The sequence below is a fragment of the Trematomus bernacchii genome, unplaced genomic scaffold (assembly GCF_902827165.1).
Source record: "Trematomus bernacchii unplaced genomic scaffold, fTreBer1.1, whole genome shotgun sequence".
In the NCBI taxonomy this organism is placed as follows: Eukaryota; Metazoa; Chordata; class Actinopteri; order Perciformes; family Nototheniidae; genus Trematomus; species Trematomus bernacchii.
In genome coordinates, this window is record NW_022987696.1 from 297,363 (window position 1) to 318,471 (window position 21,109).

At 39.5% G+C, this 21,109-nt stretch overlaps 2 protein-coding genes across 2 annotated transcripts; one reads left to right on the forward strand and one right to left on the reverse strand.

The window, feature by feature from the left end:
• Positions 1 to 1,078: 1,078 nt before the first annotated feature.
• Positions 1,079 to 10,439, reverse strand: LOC117489251 (G2/M phase-specific E3 ubiquitin-protein ligase-like). The gene is made up of 11 exons (XM_034138454.1): positions 10,375 to 10,439; positions 5,439 to 5,491; positions 4,727 to 4,757; positions 4,454 to 4,521; positions 4,318 to 4,377; positions 4,096 to 4,200; positions 3,574 to 3,884; positions 2,641 to 2,819; positions 2,173 to 2,345; positions 1,663 to 1,877; positions 1,079 to 1,570 (listed from the first exon to the last, which is right to left on the reverse strand). Exons 5-11 carry the CDS (start codon positions 4,353 to 4,355, stop codon positions 1,338 to 1,340), a joined length of 1,254 nt encoding a protein of 417 aa, XP_033994345.1. The 5' UTR covers positions 4,356 to 4,377; positions 4,454 to 4,521; positions 4,727 to 4,757; positions 5,439 to 5,491; positions 10,375 to 10,439; the 3' UTR covers positions 1,079 to 1,337.
• Positions 10,440 to 10,544: 105 nt separating this feature from the next.
• Positions 10,545 to 11,928, forward strand: LOC117489254 (fibroblast growth factor 12-like). The gene is made up of 3 exons (XM_034138456.1): positions 10,545 to 10,662; positions 11,025 to 11,223; positions 11,444 to 11,928. Exons 1-3 carry the CDS (start codon positions 10,633 to 10,635, stop codon positions 11,497 to 11,499), a joined length of 285 nt encoding a protein of 94 aa, XP_033994347.1. The 5' UTR covers positions 10,545 to 10,632; the 3' UTR covers positions 11,500 to 11,928.
• Positions 11,929 to 21,109: the final 9,181 nt, after the last annotated feature.

The following is a 21,109-nucleotide window of genomic DNA, read 5'->3' on the forward strand; positions in this document are numbered from 1 at the left end:
ACATGTTTGGGTCTTCTATGAGTAACCAGCGGATCGAGTCCTGGTGGTCAATATTCAGAAAACAAAGGTATGTGGACATGAGTTGTTTCGTGCTGCCCAATGCCAGAGTTAGTATCGTTGTGGATACTGTATCAAATAATATTGTTTTACCAGCTCGATGCCCGACTGTAAAAATACATTATTTAGGCCTGTTTTAAAGAACAATTACAAAGTTACATAGGCTAAGTAGACCTTTGTCTATAATAAGCTAAATGTATACATGTTGTTAGGTGTAAGTGTAAAGGGGCACATGTGAATAAATGATGAGTAAAGTATAAGTAGTCCACATCATATTTGTGTAGAACAAAACATCCTGTTTATCCCAAGGACTCAGTTCTGGATGGATCTATTTGCTGATCTAAGAGACCACGGACACTTCAATGGCACCCATGAGCACCAGTGCCTTCTACGGTTCTGTTTCATGACAGTTCTTCAGGCAGACCTGGTTGAATGTGTTCACCTTTGGAACAGGCACAGAATCCGGCCCTCCAGACTTGCCTCTTGTCCGGGTGGAATTCCTAATGAGCTGTATTCACTACCTCACAGGTAAATTGTTTATATTTTGTAGTTAATACACATATAGGCTTACACCACACTAATAATAATAACCAAGATGGCCATAAAACACATCATGACATAGTTTCAAAAACTATCATTTCAGAGCATTTAGTTTACATAACATAAGTGTGCTGTTGTGATAAAGTATTCTCATACTTTGCTGCCGAGCATCTCCCCTCAAGCATCATTATAATACTAACTGTTTTATAGGTTTGGGTCACGGGACTGTGGCTTTGCTCTGGATGAAGCATCAACCCACATTTTTCAAGACGGGCATCAGACAGAAGATCCATATGGTGATCCGGACATCAATGACTATTTTCAGCAGGCAATGCAACAACATGGACTTCAACATCCAGATACCTGGCAAGCAGCATCCCAGCTGTTGATTACACTGAAGGGAATAGCTGGGCTGTGAATGGGACAGTACCTTCAATTGGGCAGCTGTGAGCCCTAACAGAGTTGGCACAAGACATTTGAGGATTTGGGAAACAGTGATTTATTTGCATTTAAGAAAATAAATGTTTATTCTTGTGAAAACGCTGCAAAACAGTATTGTGTTCCTTAAACATATTAGCACTACTAATAACGTTGTCTTTATAGACGTCTAAAGAAAACTCTGAAACCGCTGTATGAAACATATTTTTCCCCAAACCTCAAACATGAGGAACTCCACAAGTTTATAAAACTCCAAAAAGCTATACTGCGGTGATGGTGTTCTGCCCCTTTCTTTTACCATTTCACAGACATCCAAAACCTGGGGAGTTTTGGATGCCAAAGTCCATATTGGCTTTGAAACTAGCGTACGTTCCTAGTAGTGGAAGTGTTATGGTGTTTGCACAGGTGTTTGCCATGGGATAGATAGTCTCCTGTGAAAACGTGACACATGGATGGGGTGTCATTCCTGCAGGGGGTTCTGTCTTCAGGACCGTGATGAACATGAATAACTCCTCCAGTGACACTGGTCCTTGTTCTGTGAAACAAAGAGCTGTCATTAAATATATTAACATTCATGTAATAACAGCAGATCCTATTCTGATCAGAACAGTATTTTACTGCACAAACCTTCACAGTCCATCAGATAGGCTGCCCAGAAGCTGAGTGCCACGGTTTCTGTAGTCCTCCTGTTGCTCCCTGCTGGACTGAGCTGTGGTAAGAAGAGTCGTTGCACTTCAACTGAAGTCAGCCTCTTGTCCGTATGACACAGCACTGGCGCCAGTACACTCGGATGTTGGCAAAGGGCACCCAAAAGGTGTAGGCTAGCCAGTCCATCTTTGAATCTGTTCAAGAATACAGTGAATTGTTACAGGCAGTAAAACATATGCAATTTTAAGGGTTATATATCTCTAAGTAGTATTTAACTACTGTGAAAACAATAACATGATACTGTATATTACTATGAAACACTTATTTTCATAATGTTTAGACAACAATTTTCAAATCATTGTCTGAACTTGACCAATACTTAATATTATAAGTAGAGTAAAAGTAGCATCAGCAGCAGCGGTAATAAGGATGTTTTAATAAGGCCTCAATCAACATTAAATTCCTTTTAATTAAAGCACCTATCATTACCTTTCAATTACACTGTGATTCCTGCCGATGGTGTACCAGGTAAGGTATTCTGCCACCACAGTGTGTTTTTCTTCAACGGAGCTGACATGCCTGAAGCAGCCAGCAGTCTGAAGCATGGAGCTGTGTTTCAGTAACACATCTTGCAGAGACTTCAGAGAATGTGCCAACTCAATCTAAATGGAAAACACACACACCATCAAAGATATCCACATAACGGCAAATTATTATAATAGATATCACTCTTGTGATTGGACAAAAGAAAAAAAAAACATGTCAAAAGTAGTTGAATGACTGTCAATGTTTAAAAAAAGGAATACTCTAAATTTGTTTTTGAGCATTTCAGATTTTCTGCACACAGTCATTTGAATAAGGGGCTTTTCTGTACACTTAAACACAAGTACTGTGCTTCTTAGCATTTAAAAAAATAAACCAATTTATGACAATGACTGGTGTAGTTTATTGCAATACCTCACTGAGAGCTCTCCCTATCTCATCATCTGTCACATCCGTCACATGTGCACAGAAACCAGGCTGTCCAGCTATGTGGTTCACCAGGTCCCTTGAAAGAAAATGTGGGCCTGGTCCTCCATGAACAATGGACACAGCTATCATCTTCCCTGCCATGAAATATTCATCCTCCCTGGTTGCTGGGGGGACAATTACAGTACATCATAATGCCAAAACAAATTCTGTACCCTTGATAATCAGAACGTATTTAACTAACTCTATTTAGAGTTGTCTTCATGAGATGTTACAGAAAAATGTAGCTTCATAATATTTGCAGCTTTACAAGCAAATTATAGTTGAACTCATTCTTTCTCTTAGATAAAGATTTTACAAATTGATAGCTACTTTCCCTGTCTGTAAAGCACATGTACAAATGTTCCCTGTGGAGTTTTCTTGTAATAAACAAAATGAATGTTTACATTAAAGGTAGTCTGTGATACCCACTATATATCAAACGCGTATTGGCGTTTAAGTGTTACTTTTAAACTCACAAATAATCAGAATTGAATGTAGCGTATACAAAATGTACAAAGCTAAACATTGTTTACATCAATTTGTACAGACTCGCAGTCTCTTTCATGCTGGTGCATTTATGCTACTGGTAGATCATTGAAATATGTATCTTGCAGCGTTCCCATGTTGATGTGGGACAGAACAGGGGCCCAGTCATAAAATAACTGCCACATAACCCTACTAGAGCTAAAAACTCCACAGGGGACCTTTATCTACCCACATATTCACAGTTACATTAAAACTGCTAAAATAAATAATACTTCAGTATATTAGTCCTCCCATTGACATAGTAACTATTACCATACTTGAGCTCTGTCACATGATCTATGCAAAATAATCATGATTAAATCCAACTATGCAAGGGCTGGTCTGACAACAAACCTGCAGCATTGTACACCAAGTACCGACTCTGTGGAGGTCCCTCAAAAATAGGCCGAGACTGCAAAAAGCTCATGAGGAGTGTCAGAAATTCTCGCCTTGGTCCACCTGCGTCTATTCCTTCTTCCACAGAGCCTGCATCATCCGTGAACCTCACAAGCAAGTCAGACTTTTCACAGAAGGTTGAACGTCTGAACCCTCTGACAGCTCCATCCCAAACATTTGAGCGAGTTATGTTGAATCTGCTGACAGTGTTGTGGTCTATGGCATCTGCTAAGTTTTCAATAATATGGGCTGCAGATATACTTGTGTCCCTTAAACGACATAAATAGATAACAGAATACAATTAAGCATATCAAATAATGTTCTAGTACAGACTCTGGAAAAAGGACTTTAAATACCATAACACTGATTTTTGTATGTTTCATCAAATGTGATTGAAATGTTTCTTCTAATGTTACCTTGACCTCCAATACCACACAAGTTTTCCATTCAAAGATTAGAGCCAATAAAATTACAACTTACACAGCTTCCTTTGCAGGGTCAGCGCTTATGGGCACAACATTGAAATCTTGACTCCCGTCCACATCTTCATCGATTACAATGGGAGCATACAACTGTGTGGATGTGCTGCAAAAAAACAAAATGTTATTAAAACAATGGTGCACAACACTTTATTCTACACCTTGAATCTTGCATGGTGAATGTTGCAACCTTGCATGGTTGCAAGGTTAAACTGAACATTACCTGTACAATGGGTTGACAGTGGACCTCACAGCAGTCATGTTGGAAGGGGTATCTGGAACACTAATCATGAATCATTAGTGTAGGGTATCTGTCTTATGTAATAATATGAATAAAGATCAGTGGCTCAAGTCAATACCTTGTAGCAGTGTTCCTCCAACCTTGAGAAGTGCCCTCATTGGGGTCATCAGTGTCCGAAATGAGTATCTGATTTGAGATTAACATTTTAGCATACATGTGAACAAATCACAATATTACATACAGTTTAAAAACGCTTTGATTGTACATCACAATAATACATTACATGTCTAATGTAATAGTTTTACCAAAAAGGCATTTTTTTAAAGTTTATTTCTTTTAACTTAAATGTTTTACATGGATTATAAGGAAGGAAACAGCACAAATACCCTACCTCTTCCTTTTCACTCTGATATGATGAAGAGCTGTTTGAAGGAAAGAAGGATGGAAGAAAGTGAGGGAGGCAGACACAGAAAAAAAAGAAGAAACAAACAAATACAGAATTAATGCACGAGTATTTGCCATGACTGACATGAACATGTTTTTTTTAATCCAGTCCAACTAATGCATTTCGATTTAAGTACTACATTTATAATTGGCTTGTGGTGCAGACAAATTCCATACATTGTGTTCTTTGGGATATCATTTCCTAAGATTGTAGGTGGATCCACTCTGATAGTAGATTGTGGCCAAGGAGGAATAATAACAACATTTTCTAAATATATAGAACATTAGCCTTAATGAAATCAATAACCTTGGTTCACATGGTTATTTTCTTTTTGCTATTTTTCTTTCATTTTCCCCCTTTTGTTGATTGTTATTTTATTACATTAACATGTCATGTAACTGTCTTTTTTAAATATATTTTTTGTATATATATATATATATATCAATTATGTATATTTCTGTATAGTGATGCAGGTAACACCTGAAATGCAGCTGTATTAGCATACTTACAATACAAAAATTAAACGTTTGGTTGCACATGAAAGAAGGGATATTCACATCATGTAGTCAAAGAGATTAACTCTGACAAATGCAGTCAAAACCCTTTAAAGAGTAAGTCACCACTGCATTTTTCCAAAGGTCAAGAATGAACCTATTACCTTGTTTTCTCTGCAGTGCTTTTTGGAGTACTTTCATGCTCAGGTTCCCAGGGCTGAAAAATACAGTAAAAAAAGTATTCATTGTGCCCCAGTGACCTTACTTGATCTGTAAATGCGGCATGTGTCGCCAGACTTTTATATTATCCAGTTTAGCCATTTTATGTGAATCCACTTGAAATAATTATGCACCTTTTGGTTGGGAAATTGACATAAAAAGTTGATCTGCTTGTGTGTGTCCAAACGTTCTACAAAATCTTATGAAGTATGTGAATTCATTTGGAAATGATGCGCCTTTTTGCAATAAGCCACTACCACTGCTATGCCCCCTTTGAGCCAATTGGCATGAACGAACACACACACTAGGGCTGTGCGATTATGGCAAAAATCATAATCACGATTATTTTGGTCAATAATTGATATCACGATTATTAAATACGATTATTCATTGACTTTGAAAACATCCATTTATTGAACTTTAAAACAAATACAAATAATAATTTGAACAGTATCTTTTTAACTGTTGATTACCCTGAACGTATAATTCAACTGAAAAACCAATACAAAAATAAATAAAAGAAATGATACATTTAAATAAATAATATCAACAAATATTTTGGAGCACACTTCAACAAGCTACTAAACATATATAAATATGATAAATAAAAATAAATTAGACTAAAATAAATTAGATCAAATATGTCACAACCTAGCAAAGCAAAATAATCGTTTTTTTCGATTATGTTGTTTTCGTAATTGTGGCAGGCCAAAATCGTAATTGCGATTAAAATACGATTAATTGCACAGCCCACACACACACACACACACACACACACACACACACACACACACACACACACACACACACACACACACACACACACACACACACACACACACACACACACACACACACACACACACACACACACACACACACACACACACACACACACACACACACAACACACACACACACACACACACACACACACACACACACACACACACACACACACACACACACACACACCGCACACACACACACACACACACACACACACACACACACACACACACACACACTTTTGAGTCTCACGGTGACTTCCTGATCAGAGTCTGATGCATCTTGTTGTTCACCTATGGGAAAGCAGCTTGTCAGTGACATTTTGATTGCTGACCAACCTGAAATGAAATCTGCATAGCCTGAAAAAAAGGACTTACCTTTGTCATAATCTGATTTAAGACATATAAAGAGAGCAATTCGGTTGTAGGTTTTCCCTATTTCCGTTTTATACTCTCTCAGATTAAATGGCGTTGAAGTACCAGGAATATTAATGAATATAAATCCTGACTTGATTAGGCTAACAAATCCTTATTTTTTGTGCTTTAATAACCCCTTCATAAATAAGGAAAAAAAGGTTGAAGACGCTTTACCATCACTTGGATACATCACATAGGCCTGCTTATAACTTATATATTCTCAACCATGGTGATGTTTGACAAATGCGGATAACCAAGAAGATTTTACACGACTAAATACAACAACTTCTTAAACCAAACCTGCTAGTGCATCTTTTTGAACTTAGCTGACCATGACCAAGACGTTTTAGAGTTAACCACATACATGATGTAATTTTCAGACACACATTTTTCCCTTTAATCATGATTTACTAATAAAGCTGAGCTGTCCAATTGTAACACAGTAAAAGTAATGCTTTTATCACCTAAAACAGGTACCATCTATCTTGCCTAGTAAACCATATCTTCCAGCACTTCCTCCCCCATATTGGCTACCTGTACTGTACTTGTCTGTTCTTTCTTCTTCACTTTTCTCTTCTGGCAAGAGAAATTAAGCCTTTCGTCTGACTTCTTACTTCTGTACTCGAGGAACGTTTTCAGGGATGGCATTTTTGGGGCAGCAGCTAACGTTACACAAACAGAGAAAAACAATGTTATGATAACCAAGCTGAACTTAGCCTGGGTTATGTTTTTTTATTCACATTATATGCGAGTGTGAGTTCAAACCTTATATCTATGGTTCAAACATGAATCACGAGACAGGCTTAAAGCTTTTACAGAGCATTGTTACTTGATGTTTTACCTGGAATCGGGCCACTGAAGTCCTGTTCGTGTTTAGCTTCTTTTAATGCAGCCAATGACTGTCCACAAGAACTGCAAAAATGTTGAAGTGACTGAAATGTCTTCCCACAACGCGGACAATACATCATTTCAGAGTCAGAAGTCGCGCAATGGGCGAAAACACCCCGAGTAAAACCGCCCGGATATTCTACACTTCCGGTCGCTGACCAATCATGAAGCGAAATTTCTCTTGACTGGCAGCAAAAACAACCAATCACAGCAGTGCTTCTCTGGCTGGCTCTGTCCAATCACAAACAAGAAGTTTTCTCCCTAAAGGAATACCCTTTCCGTCCAATGTGAAATGCTGTGGTGTCTTGCACTTCAGGGCCACCGTATAAGTAGGCTACATTAAATGGTATGTATTTAATACCTTTCGTTACTTTCCAGATTTGAAATAATGTGAAATATAATCAAGTGTTAAATCAGATTAGACAATTAGTTCCAACTGGAGTAAATTCACAAGCTACCCTGCAGTATACAAAGTCATTAAAACTATCATGATGGGAGTTATTTAAGCATCCCTTTTAAACGTTTAATATAATTAAATAATAACAACAAACAGTTCATTTTGATCCATAGTGCTGTGGCATTGATTCACCATGACGTGCAAGATTCATTCAATATGTTGTATTCATATTAACACGCTAATAAAAAACAGAACAAAACAATTTACCGGAGACATATTGACGCTCCGCAGCTGAGAGGGAACGCCTGTAGTTTGTGTCCATCCGGGAAATCCTGACACCAACCCGAGCCAGAAGATCATCAAACTGGGCACAGGTCATCCTAAAATACTGCTGGAAACGGCAGTCATCCAGGCGCAGTTCCTTGATCAAACAATGATATTCACCAAACTGTGTGCGACGCTTGATTACATTGTGAACCCAGACAGAGCGGCGTTTGTTGCTACGTTTGTAGGACTTCCACAGAAGGTACAAAGCAGCAATAGTAGTTATATCCTCCATAGTCAACGACAGAAATAATCAAAACGATCTTGCATGGAAGTGTAAACAACCTCAACTGCCCGTCAACGGTATGTCTGTTTTGAATGACGCGATAAAACAAACTGCAAGCCGCGGTGAAACTTGAGCGATTGGAGCGAAGCGATTGGAGCGAAGCGAATATTCGCATCGCGTCCGGTGTGAACGCAGCATTCCACTTACCCACACTTTTAGTTTATGAGCCTTTCAAATGACAAATCAATATGTTGTTCCTCAATATGGAGACCTCAAACTGAAACACATATCAAAAACTGAAAGCAGCATTCAACACACTGCTATAGATTGATCAGTTTGTACATTTGCATTCCTCTGCTCAATCCACTGAATGTAAGAAGTATGATTTACAAATAAAATAGACACTTAGCACTAAACTTCTTCCAGTAATGTTCATGAGAGTTGCCTTTGTCCTCAACTGTCTATCGCAGAATACTACTCTGGGGAAGGCCAAACTAAAGAGATGTTATCACTGTCGAAAGGGAGACCCTGTGTTAGCATAATAAGAGGCGACAGCACAGCAAATCTCTCCAGATAACAGACTCACAAAGGGAAAGGCTTTTAAAATGTGCTTTTAAGGTTTGGTGTTCTCTCTGAAACCCACACAATCTGTTTAATTAATTTCAGGACTAAAACATATCGGCTTCCTTAAGAATCTTTGCCATGCCCAGTTTTAGATATGAAATCTTAAACTAAAAGTCAAGCATTTCCAAATTTGAATAAGAGATAGCAATCTAAAAGAAGGATCCCAACAAACAATGACATTGTCAAAAGACTTTTGTCCTTTGTTGTTTGTCAAAATAATGTAAAAATTGTAACAGAAACATATACACAAAAGGGAAATGTAGGCATATGAAGCCTGAATCCTAGTCACCAGTGAGTAAAGAACCGTATCAAGGAAAGTATGTTTTCATAAGCTTATTCATCTCTAAACCTAAACCAGTTGTTCAGACCTTGAGCCACCACTTCCTCCTAGTGGGCGCCAGGTACTACTACACACATGATTTGGTAAAACACTGCACTTTTATTTATTTTTAGGGAGAAGGAGAGAAGGCATGTGTGAAATATGGCTTGTTATGTTCCTCTTTGTTTCCTTTTACAACCCAGTATGCATAAGGCGGTAATGAAATTATATGTGGGCTGAACAGCCATTGAATTCTTTAGGGTCAATATTTATAAGGCCATATTCTGTACTCATGAGGAAGTAACATTTAACAAACAGATTTTATGATTGGGGATATATCCTTGTAAAATCACACAATCCTGATTTTAAAAGTGAACATGCATTCATTAGGCTACTTCTTTACAAATCAGATGGCTGGGCTCACACAGACTTACTAATGAAATAATTTTGGATGGGGATATCACATTTGCTTTTGTTCCTAGAAAGACTATTTTGTGAAGCTGGCTAAACTTTGATATGATCATTATTTTCATTGTTCATGTCCATTATTGTTTATTGTCATCATCTTGGCTACTGGGAGAATGTAACATATACATATATAAACACATTTGTTATGTATTAATCTGTTACCTATAGTCACGGTTACATGCATTATGTTTTATGTTAACCTGTTAAGTGCAGGAAACCAGTAAACAAGATGTTACAGTCTGTCTCATTCCTGAAGTATTGATTTGAGTTAGCATGTTGTTAGCATGCTGTTAGCATGCTGTTAGAGCAGCTGCAGCTGTTATTATCAATAATATAAATAACTGTTAGCAATAAACACATGAGAGAGATGAGTCTGAGGTGAGAGCAGAGATCAGCTGAGAGTCATTTCACTCTGAAAACTGTCACTTACCAACGAGGAGGAAAACTTCTGCGTCACGACGGGAACAACCCCTCCTCGACTCCTCTCTTCCCCTCCTCCGGGCATAATGGTCTAGCTGTGGCCGCGGCAAGTCAAGCCCCCAGGAAGTGCGCCGGACTCAGATGAAAATATTCGTGGTGGCCAAACGGCGGTACTACACTTCCTGTCCCCCCAGCTCTGTTCAACCTGATCCCAGTGGGACTCAGAGTGGTGGCCATTCAGGGCGTGAAGGCAGGACTCTACGTGGGGATGAACGCTGAGGGGTTCCTCTACACATCAGTGAGGAGCTGTCTGTCTGTCTGTCTGTCTCTCTGTCTGTCTGTCTGTCTGTCTGTCTGTCTGTCTGTCTGTCTGTCTGTCTGTCTTTCTACGTGTCTTAATGGAGCTTTTATTTTGAAAATCCTGCCTCTTCGTCAGTTTCTGTGATTGATCTTTTTGTTTATACAAGTCTTTAGTGTGTGTGTGTGTGTGTGTGTGTGTGTGTGTGTGTGTGTGTGTGTGTGTGTGTGTGTGTGTGTGTGTGTGTGTGTGTGTGTGTGTGTGTGTGTGTGTGTGTGTGTGTGTGTGTGTGTGTGTGTGTGTGTGTAGGATGTGTGTGTGTGTGTGTGTGTGTGTGTGTGTGTGTGTGTGTGTGTGTGTAGGATGTGTTCACAGCGGAGTGTAAGTTCAAGGAGTCAGTGTTTGAGAACTACTACGTGATCTACTCCTCGACTCTGTACCGGCAGCACGAGTCGGGCCGGGCCTGGTTCCTGGGACTCAACAAGGACGGAGCCATCATGAAGGGGAACCGGGTGAAGAAGACCAAGCCCTGCTCACACTTTGTACCCCGCCCCATCGAAGGTACACACACACACACACACACACACACACACACACACACACACACACACACACACACACACACACACACACACACACACACACACACACACACACACACACACGAGTACAAGATCTGAGTACTTCTACTTTTACTCAAGTGCATGTATCTTAGACTTCCTAGCGGATAAGAATATATATGTATCTCATTCTCCTCCTTCTTCTTCTCCTTCCTCCGCAGTGTGCATGTACAAGGAGCCGTCGCTCCACGACCTGGAGGAGAAGCTTCTGAAGTAGTCGAGGAGCCCGTCATGATATTTAAAGAATAATAAAAACACGTCATGATATTTAAAGAATAATAAAAACACGTCATGATTTTTAAAGAACAATAAAAACACGTCATGATATTTAAAGAATAATAAAAACACGTCATGATGTTTAAAGAATAATAAAAACACGTCATGATATTTAAAGAATAATAAAAACACGTCATGATGTTCTGCCTGGACGGAGAAAGCTCGTTTGAAATCAGTAATCTTGAGGAATGTGAACAAAGCTCCGTCTTCGTGATGCGTTCAGGGACTGAGCGGGTTTGATGTTTTTTTGGGTGTTTGATGATTAACACTACTAACAGCTGATTGAGTTTTCACGCAGCATGTTTTCACAAGCCTCAAAACGTGCACAGAAACACGACTGTATTCGGGGGGGGGGGGGGTTTGTTGTGATGCAGTCATCTAATTGGTGCACTTTAAAAAAATAAATAAAAAAAGGGGTGTCGGGCACATTTATCCCGTCTGTCAATCCCCGATTAATATCACAGCAGCTTCCTGATTGGTTACGTTTATCACGGCTGATTGTATTGTTGGATTTAAAATATATTTGATTTTGAAATTCAGTCAAAACCGCGGCACGTCATCAGCGTAGCGGCGCAATTTGTTTTACTGATGCACTAAATTGTACAAAATTAATCATTTAAATCAAACATTTCTACATTTCTTGCTCACATTGCAGGTTTGATTATTGATTATGAGTCCAAATGTATTCTTTTTAACTCATAAAGAACCAGAAAAGTCAGTTTCTAAAGGTTTTAGTGAACGCACCATACCTCGCGAAACACGTCTGTAAGTCATGAGGCGTTTAAGAAACCTGGGAATCCGGACGTTCTCTGACTCAGGCTGATGCCATGATAGAAAACACTGAAATTGTGGAAAAGGATGTTAACGTATTTACTAAGTGCAAAACTAAAGTGTGTTTCTGGCGTCAGCGCCTCTCAGAGTCCGTGGTGCGTTCAGGTGTTGGCTGATTGGAGGATTTGGGGACTTTATTCTAACACTGCCCTGCTTCATTGAGACGAAGAACACTGCCTGATCTGAAGCTGTTTCACTGCGACCTCGTGTCATCTTCCTCATCCTCACCCCTGAACAAAAACACACAAAAAGAACCTAAAAATTCGAATGTATTTATTTCTCAGTTTCTAAATGGATTTCTTCCCGGAAACAAACAGCTTCCCTTCCTGTAAATATTTATATTATTATTATTATCATTTATTTTTAATGTGAGACGTTGAGACGTTGAGATGAGGCGCTGCACTGCCCGACCGTCAACCTGCAGAACCTTCATCTTCCTCTTCCTCCTCCTCCTCTTCCTCTTCCTCTTCTTGATCCCTTTATTCCTGAGAGGTCTTCCAGAAGCATCTTCTCACTCTTCCCAGTTTACAGTAAACAACAACAACAACAGGCTCCACTTCCTGTTTGTTTATCCTCAGCGTTATAAAATCACTGCTTTCCTATAAATAATAATACGATCAATAATCTGTTTCAATGTTTTATAAAGTACGCCGAGCAGCAGAGAAGCATGTTATGACCTGGTTGTGTTGCGTAGGTTTAACTTTTTCTCATTAATAGAAATTACATTTTGGCTTTTTGATGAAATATTTTACAATTTATTTTAAGCGTTTTTTCTCAAATCGTTCCTCAGGTCATTGTCAGGTAATTATATCATTTACTTTTGAGAAATATCATTTACTTTATCCTGCTGCATGATTTCTTGTTCTATTTAAAAAAAATATTAAGTAAAATAAATATATATATTTATTTTTAATCAAGTTTGACCCCTGCACTTCTTCATCCAGAAAAAATGCAAAACTCCATCAAATAGGAATTTAAAGCCACATTAAAATTCCTAATTTGCATTCGGGATACAAAGATCAAAAAGTTTAATCAAAATAAAATAAAAAAATAAATAGAATTAGAGATGAATCCCTAAAAAGGTGCATTAGAGCTTCAGACTGCAGACAGGGAATTAAACGTTTACTTTTGAATTCATTCAAAGATGCTTTTTGGGAAACTTCGTCTCCTCCAATCAGCCGACGCACGAAACCTACAGAATAAAAGACACGTTTTCATTCGAAAGGGTCCTTTATTTAGCATGTAGAGGAAAACGTAATCATAACGCTGACATTATCTGACGCTCCGTCATTAACCACGCTGCTGATTCTGCCGCCTTTTTGAATTCAGTCAATTGAGGGGGCGGGGCTACAGAGCTCGACTCTGATTGGCTGCCACGACCACTGGATTTTTTATTTTTTGGTTGCAAATGGACAGACGAATGGATGGACTGAAAGAAAGGAACCAATCAAAATCCACCGTACTGCCTCTGAGAGAAAGTCTTCCAGTTCGGGGTTTCGGGGTCGGACCAAAACGAGGATTTTAACGGGAACGCTCGCCGCGTTTCATCGTTAGCTCCTCCGGACCGAGAGGGGAATGTTTGTTCATGTTCGTGAGACTTCAACCAAAACACTCGACAGGAATGTTGAAACACGAGAGTCCTCTTTACAAACGTCCAACGCTGCCTTCAGGGCCCGCCAGGAAATCACGTTAAAGTCAATTACATTTCTTCCACTAAAAGGAGCATATAAGAAATTACATTTAAATGTAATGACAGCGCCTTCAGACTGATTTAAAAAGAAAATCCGGTTCATATTTATTTATTAAAGTTACCTTTTTCAAATCAAATTGGGAATTAAATGACAATTCTGGAATTTAAAGACGTGTTGATTTATTAGTTTTTTATCATTTCCAATGCATTTCTCAAATAATTGAACCGTAAGGACCAGATGGACGTTGATTGGTCCTAAAATGGGAATTACATTAATGTCCACATGACGTAAACGTGTATTTACGGTAAATCTAGCGTCCCCTGAAGGCAGCATCAGTGTGTAAACAGGACGTAGAAAGAGTAGAAAGTAGTGATGGGAATTCCGGCTCTTCTTGGTGAGCCGGATCATTTGGCTCGGCTCACCAAGAAGAGCCGGCTCTTTCGGCTCCCAAACGGCTCTTCAGTTTACCACATATTATACCTTTTATAATTCAATCAAATGTAGCCTTGTTTTGACTAATGATTTATATGTGTACACATATCACTTAAATTATTCAATACATCCTTTGTACTGAAGTATTCAAAAGTAAAAATGACATGTTTAATATCAATTATTTGCTGTGGCCAATTGTTTTCATTGCATTTACAGACCCTTGTATCTCTCTGATACCACCCAATGAATGCACAGACTTGCTTGTCGAACCACGCTACACAAAGCAGATAGCAACACCTATAACAAAACCCGAGGTGACAGGGCTTTCAGTGTTGCAGCTCCTAGACTGTGGAACAGCCTCCCAGTACATATCCGGACTGCTGAGTCTATTGAACTTTTTAAATCTCAGCTAAAAACTCACCTCTTTGCACTGGCTTTTAATACTAGTTGAACATTACATTTTTACATTTGTATGTGTTTTTTTAAAAATATTTTTCTAGTTATTGTGCTTTTTATCATGTTTTTAATTATTGTTTTATTATTGTACTCCCATTGTGTTATTTAATATGTATTGCCTGTACAGCACTTTGGTCAACTGAAGGTTGTTTTAAATGTGCTATATAAATAAATAAAAATTGAGATTGAGATAAAAACTTAAGCATAGACATTTTAAAAAATGGGCTACTCTATCGACATTTTAAAATTATATTTAAAGAAAAGGCCCTGACAAAACAGCAGGGCTCTATTTCAGTATTAACTATAGAAAAAAAGACAGCAACAGCTGACATCAAATCTTTGCCGAGCCCAAGGATAATCATAAATAAATAACATAGTGAAAATAAATATATTGCAATGCTCAGTACAGCAGCATCCAACCGTCTCTAATCATAAAAAAACATAATAAAAATAAATGTATTGCAATGCTCAAAACAGCAGCATCCAACAGTCTCTAATCCTTGGATATTACATGTCACTGCATGCATGCACGGAGCAGCTGTAGCGCGGAGATCATCATATCATTCTGTCTTGTATTACTTAACAACAACAAAATAACAAAAAAAAACGGCTCGTTCGCGGGCGCGAGCCGGCTCCCGTCGTTCACTTAAAAGAGCCGGCTCTTTGAGCCGGCCCGTTCGCGACCGACACATCACTAGTAGAAAGGACTCTGCAGTTAAAGAGTCAGCAGCAGGTCGGCTTTTAATCTGATTTCACGTCCTAATAACTTCCCATGAATCCGTAATGAGCTGATAATGAGGTTCAGTTTATCCGTCAGACCTGCTGCTGCTCTGTGTGTAACTTTATCCAAAAAAAAAACGAGGCTCGGCCTGTTGCATAATGATGATGTCATCGCCCCGCGACACACAGACAGGAGGATGACGAGCTGTTTGAAAAAAACGTCTTTTGTTGTTTCGCTGATGTTTGCACCTTTTTCTGACACACCTTCATATAACGCGTCATATATTAGAGGAAAACTAAAAAAGTCATTGCAAATACGAAGCTGGATGAAAACGATTATTGAAAATAAAAAGGAAATAAAAGCTTCTGTGTCTTCTCGTCTTTCTTAGTTCTGTTTATAAGCTGTTATAAGATGTTAGTGACTGCAGGAGATGTGTTAAAGGGGACCTATCATGCAAAACGCACTTTTGTACGTCTTTTATACATGAATATGTGTCCCCGGTGTTCCAGGGAACTCACCAAGTGTTAGAAAACACAACCCTCTCTATTTTCCTCCATACCCAAATCTCTAAAAAAGGGGCTGCAACGGATCTGATCAAAACTGATCCAGATTTGAACACTTCTATGTCGTCACAGAAGTGGCGCTACGGCTATTGGGCCAACTCTCCACCTATCAGGGGAATGTGGGGTTGGGCCACGGCCGGCCATTGCCGCTCGAAAGCGCTGGAGGCGCTGTAGTACATATGCCAGGCCTGTAAGTGGCGCTGTAGTCTGCCACAAAAGCAGCGAAGAAGACTTCCCGCCCATAGTTAATGTACCATGGTTACCCTTCTGTTTATTCTCCGCTGTGGCTTTCTTTCTCCCTCCCCGAGGCAAGCGTTTGCTCCCGCTGCTTTAATTCAATGCAATCCCTCCCCGTCGAGGCAAGCACTGTAATTCTCTCCGGTTAGTCCACCAGCAGATGACAAACACCCACCTCTCCGCCTCTTCCAAGGAACGAGGGGACCGTGCGGCAGAGTTTCAGTTTCAGTTTCTGTCGCCGGTCAAGATGTCCGTTAAAGTTTAAATCTTCCGGACAAAATTAGAAAAGTGCCGGTCAAAGGTCTTCTTTGTTATTTATTGAGCTTTAAAACAAATGAATAACGACTCTATATAATAAAACACGGAGGACGGAGATCTCTTTTTCTCCCCCTCTTGACTTGATCAGAGCACGGCTCACCTCTCCTGCAGGGGGGCGTGGTCAGCAGAATCAGACCCGTAGACAGCAAACAGCACATAGAGCGAAATGAGGCATGGCTAAAATGCATGATCTGTTTGGTATTTTGAAAACAGAAACGTATAAATATACCTTATATAGGTATGGCCCACTTTAATGTACTTAGTTATACTTAGTCATGTCAGAAATGTGAGAGGCCACTGTTACATCCCTCTTGCGCCTTGTGGAGTACCACAAGGCGCCATACTGGACCCCCTTTTATTTCCCATAGCGCTGCACATTGGGGTTTATTTTAACTAAATATAATATCTTCTCCCTTCATTATCCCAACACGTCTTCCTTTTGACTTAAATCTAAATAAAACAGAGGTCTTCATTTTCCTTCCAGCAGACAGAATACTAACCAGGTTTTTATTGTGAAAGGTCAGAAGGGAAGCAGGGGATCTGGTATTCTCTGCTTTTGTCAAGACAGATTGACAACGTACTGGGTTGATGCCTTTATTTGCGTTATAAAAAGCGAATAAACACCCGACTTATTCCAGAAAATACTGTTATTCTCGTCTTTCTGAGTTCTGTTTATCAAGTCTTATCAGGTGTTAGTGACTGCAGGAGATGTGTTAATGTACTTAGTTATACTTAGTAATGTCAGAAATGTGAGAGGCCACTGTTACACTTAGTCCGTTCTAATTATCTGTGGAGTACCACAAGGCGCCATACTGGGCCCTCTTTCATTTCCCATAGCGCTGCACATTGGGGTTTATTTTAACTAAATATAACATATTTTACCGTTGTTATCGCAACAAATCTTCCTTTACCTAAATCAAAAATAAAACAGGTCTTAATTTTCCTTCCAGCAGACAGAATACTAACCAGGCTTTTATTGTGAAAGGTCAGAAGGGAAGCAGGGGATCTGGTATTCGCTGATGCCTTTATTTGCGTTATAAAAAGCTAAAAAACATCCGACTTGTTCTGTAAAATATTGTGTTGTTTGTCATTGCTTTATGGGGTCTATTTCAAAAAAATAAAAGATGTTCTTCCTTCGTTATTGCATAGAAGCTTACTTAAAGGACCTATCATGCTATTTTTAGGCAATAGCATAGGTCTCAGATATATAAAAATTAGGGCTGTCAGTCGATTAAAATATTTAATCGCGAATAATCGCATGATTGTCCATAGTTAATCGCGATCAATCGCAAATTAATCGCACATTTTGTATCTGTTCTAAATGTACCTTAGAGGAATATTTTTCAAGTTTTTAATACTCTTATCAACATATGAGTGGACAAATATGCTTTATGTGGGGGAAACTTCTGTGTAGCAATGCATTGGGAGTCACCGACTCAGGAAGGAGACACGGTGAGAGTTGGAGCTTTTGATGTCAAACACTGATGGGTTTATTCAGAGTAAGCTTATTGTGCCTCCTATGTACAAGGTTAACATTGAAAGTGACGATGATATGTCCCAATGCGTCTCAATGTACATGTTACTCCAGCTGCCTATCAGTTTACTCCACTCAAATGGCACAAAACTCGCGTTCCATCGACAGACGTGTAATACACTCAAATTACAATAGATGGAGCTCTAGACTAATTTATAAAATTTGTAAAAAATGTTGTTAACACTCTGGGTGTGTGAGACGAGTGAACCAAAACGTAAAACCTCCGCAATTAAAACAGTTTAATCGAGTTTGAGCACTAATATACCCATGTTTTGAACACTTTAGTGGGGTAAATGTGTTATCTTTTCACCCTGGTCCTGAATTAAAACAGTTCCCCCGACTTTAAACACTAATGTGCCCATGATTCAGACACTTATTCATGGGTCAATGTGTTCTCTTTTCCCCCCTGGGTGTGTGTGTGAGACAAGTGAACTGTGTCAGCCTGCAAACAAGCAGCAGTCTGCTGTCATTTGAAACATGTTCCCCGACTTGTTCACACACTTTTACCCACGTTTTGAGCACTTATACCTGGGTCAATGTGTTCTCTTTCCCCCCTGGGTGTGTGTATGTCTGCCTGGAAGTGTGATATGCTGCTTAAAGCAGTGATTCTGCTGTTTTTAGTTTATTGTACATTTAATAAATTTAATATGATTCATATGTACATTGTTCTGTCTATACTGACACGTTTATGTCCATAACTCCGTATGTTTATGTCGTCCAATGTACACTGTCTAAAAACGACAATAACGAGTTAATTAAAACATTTTGGCCGCTCATAGGCGGCCTGCCATGCGCACCTTGAGTCCCCGGGCCCCCTGACTTAAGCACACTGCCTTGGACAAAACCCCATGTGCATAACTGCCAGACAAGCGTGCCCCTGGTAACCTAAAAATATGAAAAGTGTCTGAGTGTCAGGAGTCCGCAGTTGGATGCTTAAGGGTGGACGGTAGACCACCACAAAATCCACCCCTTGTTAGTCTTACCAGGGGCACGAGGTTCTGGAGGGTGTGAATATCTGGGTTTAGTCCGCAGTTGGATGCTTAAGGGCGGACGGTAGACCACCACAAAATCCACCCCTTGTTAGTCTTACCAGGGGCACGAGATTCTGGAGGGTGTGAATATCTGGGTTTAGTCCGTGGGGGAGTGCTAAACTGCGGGGGCCCGGGGACTCATGGTGTGCAAGGTTATGGAGGAGTGCCACTGTTAGGGACTCATGCTGGAGGTCTCCTGCATTTATACAGATTCACCAGTTTATAACATTACTTTAGCCCTGATCAGAGCCCTGTTTTCTGGGTAAGACAGCGAGGTGCTGTACCCTGGGTCTCTGGGTCTCTGGGTCTCTGAGACCCTTCTAAAAGCAGTGACTCTGCTGCCTGCATTTAAACAGATTCACCAGTTTATAACATTACTTTAGCCCTGATCAGAGCCCTGTTTTCTGGGTAAGACAGTGAGGTGCTGTACCCTGGGTCTCTGGGTCTCTGAGACCCTGCTAAAAGCAGTGACTCTGCTGCCTGCATTTAAACAGATTCACCAGTTTATAACATTACTTTAGCCCTGATGAGAGCCCTGTTTTCTGGGTAAGACAGCGAGGTGCTGTACCCTGGGTCTCTGGGTCTATGGGTCTCTGAGACCCTGCTAAAAGCAGTGACTCTGCTGCCTGCATTTAAACAGATTCACCAGTTTATAACATTACTTTAGCCCTGATCAGAGCCCTGTTTTCTGGGTAAGACAGTGAGGTGCTGTACCCTGGGTCTCTGGGTCTATGGGTCTCTGAGACCCTGCTAACAGCAGTGATTCTGCTGTTTTTAGCTCATTGTACATTTAACTAATTAAATATTATTAATATGTACATTATCCCTTCTATACTGACACATTTATGTCCATAACTCTGTATGTTTATTGAGTCCAATGTACACCGTCTAAAAACGACAATTGTGACTGAATTAAAACAGTTTGACAGCATTTTAACACTCATGTAGCCATGTTTGCAGCCCTGTTCCCTGGGTAACAATTGAATTACCCTCTCCTGTTGAATTAAAACATTTCCCACAGCTTTAAACACTAATATACCCATGATTCAGACAATTATTCCTGGGTAAATGTGTTATCTTTTCACCTTGGTCCTGAATTAAAACAGTTCCCCCGACTTTAAACACTAATGTACCCATATTTTGCCCACTTATTACTGGGTTAATATATCATCTTTTCCCCCTGGGTGTGTGTGGCACCATCTGGTGGAACATTTGTGAATTACACTAAAATCCAAAACTTTAATGTTTTTTATCTTAGCGAAATAATGGTTTAATGACCCCAATGTAATGATCATTTATGATTCTGCAGATGTTGTCTACACGTGTATCACAACGGCTTATTTTTATAGTGATTTGGAGAACTCGGTTAGCGAGGTTTATTTTTGTCAATATGAGATGCACTGTTTTCATGTCCCATGTACATATCTGTACATATGGCCTCACGCACTACCAACATATACTAACGGGGAGAAAAAACTAAAATAATTTAAGTTACTTCCATAAAACTGGATTGTCTTGCTAAAATCTCAGAGTGCCTTTAAGAGTCACAGTCTTAAAGAAAATCTGTTCAGAAAAAGTACTTAACTTTCTACCAGTTGTAAAGTTGTCATACATAAAACTGTATCCAGAAAGTAAGTGAAAGACAACGGGAGAAAAAATAAAAGTGTTAAAATCACCAACTTCCCTTTTAGAGTCACAGTCTTTAAGAAAATACATTTGTTACAAAATAATTGACAT